The sequence below is a fragment of the Egretta garzetta genome, unplaced genomic scaffold (genome assembly GCF_000687185.1).
Source record: "Egretta garzetta isolate BGI_Z169 unplaced genomic scaffold, ASM68718v1 scaffold598, whole genome shotgun sequence".
NCBI classification, from domain to species: Eukaryota; Metazoa; Chordata; class Aves; order Pelecaniformes; family Ardeidae; genus Egretta; species Egretta garzetta.
The window spans coordinates 1,694,606-1,705,764 of record NW_009260621.1 but is presented as its reverse complement, the minus strand read 5'-3'; the positions used below and the strand labels follow the sequence as shown (position 1 = coordinate 1,705,764).

General features: G+C 48.6%; 1 protein-coding gene across 1 annotated transcript in view; it reads left to right on the top strand.

The window, feature by feature from the left end:
- Window positions 1–8: 8 nt before the first annotated feature.
- Window positions 9–11,159, top strand: part of SCYL3 (SCY1 like pseudokinase 3) — an 18,000-nt gene continuing 6,849 nt past the window's right edge. Inside the window, exons 1-8 of the mRNA XM_009645307.2 lie at window positions 9–2,357; window positions 3,170–3,460; window positions 3,997–4,182; window positions 5,497–5,610; window positions 6,586–6,642; window positions 7,401–7,503; window positions 8,104–8,215; window positions 8,884–8,963. Of these exons, the coding sequence (XP_009643602.1) occupies window positions 3,296–3,460; window positions 3,997–4,182; window positions 5,497–5,610; window positions 6,586–6,642; window positions 7,401–7,503; window positions 8,104–8,215; window positions 8,884–8,963 (817 nt within the window). The 5' untranslated portion in view covers window positions 9–2,357; window positions 3,170–3,295. The remainder of the gene's footprint in view (window positions 2,358–3,169; window positions 3,461–3,996; window positions 4,183–5,496; window positions 5,611–6,585; window positions 6,643–7,400; window positions 7,504–8,103; window positions 8,216–8,883; window positions 8,964–11,159) is intronic.

Here is an 11,159-nt window from a genome sequence, read left to right as displayed (position 1 = left end):
TGGGAAAAAAGCAAATACCGCTTTGGTGACTGAAGTTGCTTTGAGCGCGCCGTAGGCAGGGGCGTTGTTCCCGGCAGCCGGTGTTAGGCTGGCGTTTCTCGGGGAGCCCTCTGTGTTAAAATGCATGCGCTTTCCCCATGCCCGGTGTCCAGGCTCGAACCATCCTTCGGAAGGCGCGATAAAGCCCCGCTTCCTTCCCCGGGGGGGCTGTTGCCTGTTGACCGCCCACCTGTCCGCCTTGGTGGCACTGCTTGCGCAAGGTGCCCGCCGGAGGTTTGCAGCTGCCGTGTTGGGAAACCTTTGCCTTTGGGAGCAAAGCGCCCGCCACCTCTGACAGCGGCTTCCAGGAGGCTCTGCTGGCGTGGGAGGTGGCGGGCAGGGCGAGGGGAGAGCCGGGAGCTGCCTGGCTCTGAGCTGTGGGGCGGCAGGGCTTAGCGTATGCGTTTCGGGCAGATACCTCGTATGCGGGGTGTTGCCACTCCGCAAACAAGCTAAACTGCAATTCCAACTCTTAACACCGTTTATGGTAGCAAACCCAAATTGTTCTTAACTACCAGCCCCTCTGTTTTTCCCCGCTGGGCTGCTCTCCATCTCAAGGTGCGCTGTGCATTACATCTAATGTTCATGTTTACAATTTCTTGAATATAAGATGTTAAAGGGTAATAACTGGGGTAACGTTCTTAACTCACAAAGGGTATGTGGTCCTTACACGGCATAGTTGTGTGACTGACAGTTTCTTTTAGCATCGGAAGAATTCTTCCCTGGGGTTGAGCCACACAGAGGCATATACCTTTGCAGGTGCTTTTCCCTGCTGGATTTTCAAGAGCCAGGATGTTTTGGAGTGCTGTGGAAAAGAAAAGAAACCAAGTGATGGTTTTGCGCAGCTGATGTGTTCCTGAAAAGTGCGGCTCGTGGTTCCACAGGCTGCCATTGCCGCTTGGTTGTGCAAAGCTTCTGGGCGTTTGATGCCAGGAGTTGCTGGGCTCCAGCTGAGAGGTGGTTACCCAGAGCGGGGGATGCTTGTTTGGAGCTGGTTGTCCTAAGGCCGCACTCGAGCAGACCGTGGTTATTCGAATGACTCTGGTGTTAAAATATTTCTGAACTGTGGGCATCCCCTAAGCCGAGTTTGTAAAAGGAGAATATGTCCCCATGTATTTGGAAGAACGTGAGGCACTAGGTCAGTTCAGATGCTTTCAGCTGTCCTGTGCAAAATCTGGCTGAGAAATAATTGCAGTAGAGCTAGCAAACAAAGCAAAGCTGAAAAGAGCAGCGAACGCAGATAAATGCACTCAGCTGTGCCCAGGAGGAGCAGCTGGTGCCATCACACACAGGTGTGGAAGGTTAACGTGGGGTGAGACAGAGCAGTGCTCCTAGGGCCCACCTGGAGAGGAAGCCTTCCATCTCGGGGCAGTGTGGATCCTGTTGTGCCAAGGAGTTTGCAAGAAAGTCCTTTTTAGAAACGTGCGTAACTGCTGCGTGATGCTTCCCTTCCACCCCTTAGTCCCTCTCTGTGCTGCTGGGAGGCTGCAGTTCAGGCTTCTTTAGCTTTCCCTTGATTTCTTAAAGGTCGCATTAAAGGAGTTGGCACTGAAGAGGTGCAGATCCATCCCTGACACTAGAGGGGAGAGAATGGTAGCAAGTTGCGTGTTCTGTAGATAATTCAGTGTTAGATTTTTAGGTCGATTAGGATGCACAAGCTCAGTTAAAAAAAACCCCACCATTTCAGACTGTGGTGGTGGCTATACGCTCTGTGCTCTGGAGAATTAAGGTCTGTTCACGTCAAACAGTTAAGAGCTCTAATGTGTTCTGGTTCCCATATCTAATGCATTTACAGCGTTCATTCCTCCCAGCAAGGAGCATGTCTAGAGTTGTAGCTACGTGTTTGTTACAGAACAGTTAGCTAACAGAGGTGATTAAATGATGTGTGAGCAAGGATCAGTATGAAGTCTATTAAAAAGGCAGCATTCTGCTCCTTCCCAGTGCTTTTGTTGACTACCGGGTCGTGCAACTGGCATATTTACATTTATTAAAAACATCATAACATGTTTAAATATAGGACACCTTGGGGAAAGGGGGGGGGGCGGTCGTTTAGATAACTAATTCTTAAGTGAAGCAGTGAAAAGAAGCCAGGAAACCATAACAGACCAGCTCTCTAAAAGGCCGCCAGCACTGCTGACCTCGGAGCTCCTGGGAGGGCTTGAACTAGAGAGCTGGGAGAGGGGCCGGAGCAGCAGCTTTGTGGGAACAGCTCTGTCAGGGAGCTGAGAGACTCCCACATGGTTGCGCTCCTGCACCTCAAGTCCCGGCTGGAAACAACCACCGTGAAGCGATTCTCCAGTTGCAAAAAGTGTTTGGGGGTGGGCAATTTTTTTCCTCACTTTTCCTGAAAACTGAGGTTTTGCTCTCTTCCTTCTCTCATTACTAAAGATCATTTGCTAATTTCTGTATACAGCCTGGTACTCAGGGCCTTGCCTGTAGCCTGTCATCACAAGCCTGATGGCAGAGCATATGTGCGGTCAGTGCTTTCTAAAAGAGCCTCTGCAATCAGCGTGTTTGTTTTACCACTTTTGTGTGCGAGGAAGCAGCACAAAAATCTGTGCCAGCCTCTTCCTGACGGAGGCTGTGGGAGGAAGGCAGGGTTGGCAAGCAGATGGAATATTTGTCCGATGGAGGGAAGGTAACTGGGGGGGAAGCACGCTGCTGGAGGAGGTTACCCAACTATAGATTCACTGAAGTCCTCTGTGGCTTGGAGAATTGAACAGTGGCTGCTTTTAAGAAGGCTGGGGGCTCCTTGTGCCCTAAAGCAGTGGCAATCACAGTTCCTAACTGCTGACTGGGCCTAATCTGAATTAAGCCTCTGGAGTAGGTGTCTGTGCAACTGGGTGTTTTGGGGGGTCCGGGTTTTGGTAGCCAGGTCAAGGACTAGTTGTGGACGCTGCACTGTCTGTCCATCTGTGTGGCAGAGCTGGTGATGTCTGGTGGTGATGCTGGTGCAGATGCCAGTGCAGTCCTAGCTCCACAGCTAAAGAGCTGCTTGCCTGTTGGCTTAAACCCTTTTATGGACACTCAGCTTCCTTTACAATGGATGGGAATTTTATTCTTGTCCTTAAACTGAAGGGAGAGAATACTGGCAGGAGGAGGTTCTTCATGGCTGTCTCATGCTTTTCAGAAAATGCTCTGAAAGTAAATTGGACAGCGCCCGCCAGAACTGAACCAGTCCGAAAAAACCTTCCTTCACCCAGAGGCCTGCTTGTCGTCAAGAGGGAACCTCTACAACGGCCAAACTCTGCGAGTGATGGGCTCGGAGAACAGCGCTTTAAAGAGCTACGCACTAGAAGAGCCACCATTCACACTGCCAACTGGACACACAATTTATCCGGCCGTGCTACAAGATGGCAAACTTGCTTCAGTCTTTGTGTACAAGCGAGAGAATGAAGATAAGGTTAATAAAGCTGCCAAGGTACCACATGTGGAGAGCGTGCCTGGGACAGACTTGTCAGAGCTGTCCCTCCTTTTTCTTGGAGGGGTTGGAATCAAAGTTAATGAGGGTCAAACCCCCAGGGAGTAAGGGCAGGAGAAAAGGTTGACGTTGACCCTGGCTGCAAACAGCTGCCGTGCAGGGGGGAAGGAGGGGTTCGGGCAGCTGCGAAGCTCATCGTGCGCTGCACGATGTGAGCAGTGGTGGGAAAGTGGTGTTTGGATAGCAATACCTACATTCATTTGCAAAGTACTGGTCTCGTCCTGCAGATCTAAGTCAGAGAGTCTTTCTTAGGTGGACCCTACCCAAAATACCGTGTTTATTCTGTGTATGGCTTTATCTAGATGTATTATAAAGGGTTCTGCAATGAGTGAGTGAGTGTGCTGAGCGCGTGGTGAGGAGCGGGGATGGGCTACCTGAAATGCAAGCAGAAATTGTGGCTAAAAGAACGAGGCTAAGCTCCACAGCCAAGAGAGATGCCTTGGATGAGCTTTAACAGATGTCTCTGTTTCTGGAAGCACCTGAAAACTTTGCGCCACCCTTGCCTTCTGCGCTTCCTCTCTTGCACTGTGGAAGCAAATGGGATCCACCTGGTTACAGAACGTGTGAAGCCTTTGGAGATGGTCCTGGAGATGCTTTCTTCTGCAGAAATCTGTGCAGGGATCTACGACGTGTTGCTGGCACTCATCTTCCTCCATGACAGGGTAGGTACCACCAGCAGCAGTTGTCAGGCTTTGGTGGGAGCCAGATGAAACTTGACAGGAGAGCATTGTCCCTGGGCTTGCCTGGATGTCCGTCTCATACTTGGCTCTTCACAGACAAACCCACAGCCCACAGTTCTTCTAGGCTGAAACTACTTAAATCCTTGGGTGCTTTGTAGGAGGAAGGGTAATTGAAAATGCCTTGGGTTTTGGAAGTCAGGGAGCAGTTCTCAGTTCATGAATTGACATCTGCTTACAGTGCTGCTTACTTTAGGGAAATGGGACTCCTCCACCTTGGCATTTATTTACAGCTCTTGCCACGTGTCAGAGATCGGTGTCACCGCTCCCCTGTTCTGGCACTGTGTTTGACGCTGTGTCCAGGCCTGCAGTTAAATCCCAGCTCAGGCTGTAGCTTCTGGGCTTTGTGTTTGTAGTTGGAGTTCTTCTCTGGATTTACAATTGCATTGTGACAATTAGAGCTTTGCCTGCTCTAAAACCCCAGCCCTTCTGCCTGATCCCTGCTAGTCACCTACAAAATCCCAAAGGACCTTTAAAATTGTGTGCTTTTTGGCAGCTTTTCCTCAGCTCCTCACAGCACCTAATTAGAGCTGGATAAGATTTTACATCTTCATCTATCCCCAAGTCTGAGATCCTCTTTTTTTTTTTTTTTTTTAATGTTTTAGGGAAACCTGACGCATAACAACGTCTGTTTGTCATCCGTGTTTGTAAGTGAGGACGGGCACTGGAAGCTGGGAGGAATGGAAACGGTCTGTAACTTCAGTGAAGCCCCCCCAGAGGTAAGAGCCAAGCAGAGCACACCCTCTGATGCCCGGGAGAGGGCTCCTGGCCTGCAGGAGCTGGCCATCCATCTATGGACATCTGCTTACAGTGCTGCTTACTTTAGGGAAATGGGACTCCTCCACCTTGGCATTTATTTACAGCTCTTGCCACGTGTCAGAGATCGGTGTCACCGCTCCCCTGTTCTGGCACTGTGTTTGACGCTGTGTCCAGGCCTGCAGTTAAATCCCAGCTCAGGCTGTAGCTTCTGGGCTTTGTGTTTGTAGTTGGAGTTCTTCTCTGGATTTACAATTGCATTGTGACAATTAGAGCTTTGCCTGCTCTAAAACCCCAGCCCTTCTGCCTGATCCCTGCTAGTCACCTACAAAATCCCAAAGGACCTTTAAAATTGTGTGCTTTTTGGCAGCTTTTCCTCAGCTCCTCACAGCACCTAATTAGAGCTGGATAAGATTTTGCATCTTCATCTATCCCCAAGTCTGAGATCCTTTTTTTTTTTTTTTTTTTTTTTTAATGTTTTAGGGAAACCTGACGCATAACAACGTCTGTTTGTCATCCGTGTTTGTAAGTGAGGACGGGCACTGGAAGCTGGGAGGAATGGAAACGGTCTGTAACTTCAGTGAAGCCACCCCAGAGGTAAGAGCCAAGCAGAGCACACCCTCTGATGCCCGGGAGAGGGCTCCTGGCCTGCAGGAGCTGGCCATCCATCTATGGATGTGAAGGCCCAAGTCCTTCCAGTTACTTCAATTTACTATTAAATGTGTTGGCTCACTTCCAGCTCTGATCTGAATCTTTGCTCTAAGGACACCGTAACTGTAAACTGCAACATCCACACAAACAGAAACTAATTCCCCAGTAGCCAGAAAGCAGCTACTTGTCTAAGGGAGTCTGCTGGTCAGAGGGTAGGTTAAGACTGGGGAGAGTGAGAAATCTTTGCTCCTCTGGACTGATTTAAAAACAAACCAAAAAAAAAAAAAAAGCTTTAGTGTCAAGCAGGAAGATCCAGGTTGAAATGAATCAATAAGAAAAATAATTAAATGACTCCTCAGCTTTTACTGCTGGCATCTTCACTGCTTGTTACTGCTCTTAGCAGAAGAATTCCTGGTTTGATTACTGCTGCATGCTGTGCAGAGTCATTGCTGCAGCCTGGCACTGTGTCATAAATGTATATTGCCTTTCTCCCTAAGGATCCACAAATCCTTCATGAACTGTACAGAGCGTCCCTGGCCTGTATCACTTTTCAGAAGGGATCAGGCAGACACGCAACTGGTGTGCGTGGTGGTGCACAACAATGCAGTAAAACCTGCATGGCAGTAAAACCTGTCTGCTAAAGCTCACAAAATGCTTTCCCTGTCCAGATGGATCATAGAACTGCGGACTAAAGGGATGAGTTGGCTGATGATGATGCCCTGAAGTTGCTTTCTGTCAGCTTGGTGCTTCGCACCTGGTTCATGGGTGCTTCCCCTCCGGGCAGAGCAAAGCCCTGGATGCCAGCTGAAGGGGCTGGGGCAGACCTCCTGCCACATGCTTGGCCCTGGTCCCTGGGGAGAGCCTGCTCCGGCGACTTGGCACAGATCGAGGCAGCTCATGTCTCCCCTCTTCTCGTTCCAGTTCCTCTGTCATGTCAAGTCGGTACGAGACCAGTCGTGCATCCCTTGCGAGGAGACGGTGAGTAACATCGCTTGCTGGAGGAACTTCTTGCTGGCAACAAATAAAAATGCAGTGTTTGGGAAATAGTTTCCATTCACATATTTTATTTCCTTATGAATGGGAGGAAGTGGCTGTTGGGTAATACCTGAGGTTTACTCTCTTCCTTTTTTTCCCCCTTTTCTCCCATCCCTGTTTTGGGTATGGTGTTAGGCCCAGGGAATTGGAATTCTGAACAAGGAGCAGTGGTACAGCAGGTTGTCATAATATTTTTCAAACACTTTGTCTTGCCACTCTAATGCTTCTAAATCACCAAAGCTTTGCAAAAACTACAGAGGAGTTGCTGAGATTGCCCAGATTGCTGCGGTTGCCCGGTTGTGTAACTCTCACATACAACAGCCTTTTTTTTCACTTGTTAGTCACCTCCTATCTATTAAGAATCCTGTGAGTTGCTTATCTTCAAGGAGCACTCACTTTGTCTCTAATTAACACCGGTTTCCGTAGAAATGCTGGAAGTTGTTGACTTGCAATTGCTGCGTGCATTCCTGGGGGAACTGTTTCATCATGATGTAGTTGCTCCCGTGGGTTGTAAATTCCCCAGTGGAGTTTTTTTTAGCAGAATATTCTACTTGTAGAGTTCTTAGTGGAGCTTTGGTGCTACAAAAAGAATTGGAGAGTGTATGTGGTGGGGGGGTGGGAATAGAGATTCATGGAAACTACCAAGTATTTCATAAACTTCTGCTTTGCTGATCTTTTTGGGGTTGGGGGCTTTTTTTCAGTCTGCAGATTTCAAAATTCTGCCCAACAGCTACGGGCACGCGAGGGATGCCTACGCGTTTGGAACAATGGTTGAAAATCTCCTGACAGTCCTAAACGATCAGGGTGAGGAATGACACTTGTTTGTTTTGCTTTTGACCACCCTCTGTAGCTTATTGCTTGCCTGTGTCAACTGAGCCGTTTGCCTTTTGTTGCAGCTGACAGATGTGCTACAGGTGCAGTGGCCGTCATCGTTCTTCGTGTTTGCTAGGTTGCAGTACAGGCTTCAGCTTCTCCTCTGTTCCCCTCTTCCCGTATTTGAACACAGTCAGATGCGGCTGGAGGCCACCAGCCTGCGTAGCACGAGCACTGCCACGACTGCTCTGCAGCAGTCAGAGGTTCACTTGGTCCTGCCCCACCAGATGCTTTATCAAGGGTTGTGGGCGCGTGGATGACACGATCACAGCTGAGTAGGGGCTGCTGCCTTCTAGCAGAGAGGGAGCAGGAAGCTCCTTGGAGTACAGTAAACTCCTTGGTGCCCCAATAGCCAAGAAGCCTAAGGAGAGAAATGGAAGTGCTATTTTCCCTTCCTTTAGGGACGTGTGAGAGCAATTTTGCTATCAAACAGAGCTTCTAAAAATAAGTTTCTGGGAGGGTGGAGGACTCCTGAACATAGCTTGTTTGGTGTTGAGAGAGAAATCTAACTGCAGGTCCTCTGGATTTCAGTTTCAGCAGATATTCTCTCCAGCTTTCAGCAAACCTTGCACTGTACACTGCTGAATCCAGATCCAAAGTGTCGTCCACCACTGTCTAGCTTATTGTGTCACGAGTTCTTCAGGTAAGGAAAGGAATATCCTGCTCCTCTTGGTATGTCTCGATACTGCTTATTTCTGTGTTAATTTTGTGAAGGTGGGTTACTTATCGAATGGGAAGTGCAGACTTAATCCCTGCCTCTTACAGGGATCTCTGACAAAAAGACGCCTTAAATTTAAAGCATTATCAGCCTTCCAAATGAGGTGCTGAGCTAGCAGTGGTGACAGAAGTATGTCCCTTAGTCATACGCAGTCAGTTGGATCTCTCTCAGGTGGTGGGAAATGCTCTAGAAAAGAAAATCATTAGCAATACTGCTGGAGCAAAGCAGGCTCTGAGATAATCCACACAGCTGTGTCTGCTGTCACCCTAGCGCTTCTCTGGGTGCCGGCATCAGCGTAGGGTGGCACTTCCTTCTGCTGATTGCCCCCAGGAAGGTGGTCAGAGGTGGCTGACGCTGCATTGTCCAGGCCTCCTGGTGAATTTCTGACTTCGAAGTGCAGCACTGCACAGGCGCAGCTGTCAGGTAACTGGTCACACCTCCCTGCTGGCATTTGTGGTCCACTGGCATTTGACTTGTATCCCTCTGCCTAGTTCTCTCTGCTAGATGAAGGATGGGGATTTGCGATCTCTTAGTTGTGGGTGGCTTAAGCATCAATAAGGATCACACTTGACAGCCGATGTTTTTCTGCTTAGGAATGATTTTCTGGAAGTTGTGAATTTTCTGAAGACCTTAACACTGAAGTCTGAGGAGGAAAAAACTGAATTTTTCAAGTAAGTGAAGGAACTATAATCTGGAAGCTTTTTATTTCAGAAATACTTCTGCTGAATGGGATTGTGGGGAGACCTGGGAAGGCTATAGTGGCCAGAGAGGTAGTTCCTCAGGTGGCAGATTTTGATTGCTTTGGCAGAACGTTGTTTGCTCTGTAATATTGTGGGTACTCCAGCCCAAGTAACGATCGCATCAAAGAGGAAACTCTTCAGTCCCTCACTTCTCTGTTTCTTGTGAATGGTTTGGTGTTTGGGAGGAGCGGTACCAGCTGGACACTGCGTCAGTCTGATACGCACCAGGCTCTGGAGTGACGCTGTGCAGAGTGTACAGAGAGCAGTGTTTTTACCTGCTACAGACCAGTTGCTGTCGTTGGAGAATCAGTCAGAAACCAGACTGTAGTGACATGTGTCACTTCAGGGGTGCTTTTCTGAACCCCCTCTGCTTGCTAGAAGCCAGGTTGAACTCCTGCAAGGCCAAGAACAGAAGCTTTCCCAGGCATACAGGGATGTGAAAAGGAAAGAATTTTTCCATTGTCCATGTTCTAACTGAGTTAATGCACTTCGTGGGGCATAATGCTGATGTTATTAGCAGAAGTTAAATTATCCAGGTTCTCTTCCACCTGCTTTAGCAGCACTGTCCATCTCTCACTGCACCACGGCTAAGCAGGTGTCATCTGAAAAGCCCATTTATGTGCTGTAGCATTGCAGCAGAGGAGGGAGCGTGGCCTAACAGTTTGGCTGCTTGAGCCCTGGTGAGCAGCTCCTCACTGGAGCTGTCCTGGGGTCCTGCTGCTTTACACAAAGGCTATCTGCTTGCCCAGTTTCAAAATACTCTAAAATGTCAGAGAACTTCTTCTGATGTGCTGGAAAAAAAGAATCTTCCCCTTGCCTCATTCTTAGAAGTAGCTTGATTTTAGATGCGACTTTGCAAAAAAGGGGAAATCTAACACCAGGCACCTCTTGAGGCTGAAAATTTTTTCCATTTGGGCAGATCTTGTAAACCGCTAATGAGACAGTTTTCAATAAGACATGTTGGGTGAGTTAATCTAGTGGTGCCAGCCCTGTCCTGGGTAAAGCTATTGTCTGTAATGGATCGCTCAGCTGCAGTAACACAGCATCTGCAGGAAATCCTATTGTCATGGTCCCCAAGAAGCTTTCTCTAAGGGGAGTTTCTATGTAGTTATGGCATCATCTTGGCCTGGAAAAGGGAGAAGCTGAATTTTTCTTTCTTTTTCCATATAGAAGAGCCTGGGTTCTTACAGAGCTATTTTCTTGCCTGTTTTATACTTCTGTGGTCACTGTCAGTTGTAACACTGGTTTGATTTCCCTAGTTTGAGACTTAAGTGGAGAAAATAAGAGAAGGGGATCTTAGCAGGAACATTCAGCATGGCTCCCACCATCCCTGTAATGGCAGTGTTTACTGAGGGAGGGAAGGAATACTTTGCTTAATGTTGCCCCTTTATCAGGCAGAGGGGCTTTCACAGCATGTGCACTATTGCTCTTAGTCTTCTCTAAGCCAAGAGAAAAAGCAGTAACTGCTACTGATGTCTTAAAAATGAAAATCCTACAAGGACGAGCAGTTGTACAAAATCAAACTCTGTGATGTAAATAAATAAACACAACCCATGCTCTCTTGGCCACCTCTAAAATGTACTAGATGGAAGGGGTCTCAAAATGGGCTTCCCATTTTGCAAGGGAAACTTCCCTGGTGTGGTGGGTAGAACAGCCTTTTTTCAAGCAGTAGGAAAATCCGTGTGACGTGCCAGGCTGCAGGGCAACAGGCCTGCGCTCTTCTGCAGTTTTAACGCTGTAGCACTTGGTGGGAGATGCCAGCTCTGAGGCAGTTTGGTGCCACAGCAGCGGGCAGCTTGTCAGAGGGGGAAGCCTTCATGAGCCAGCTGCAGGTGCAGCAGGGCTGCTGGGTGTGCTCGTGACAGCCTGTGATCCGGGTGTCTGGTTTTACAGGATGCGTCTCTGGCTCCTGCTTTGCGTTATTGTTGCCTGAAAGCCGCGGGCAGGAGCAGAGCCTTGTCCATCCAGGTTAGTGTGCACACAGAGTGAGAGGCTATGGTGGGACTTTGTCTCTAGGAGGCAAGTCAGACCCCCAAAAAGAGGAAAGCAATATGAAGGGAAACATGTCATAAACGCACGGAAGGCTGCCTTGATACTAATTGCTCTCTCCTGGAATGCAGATTCCTGCT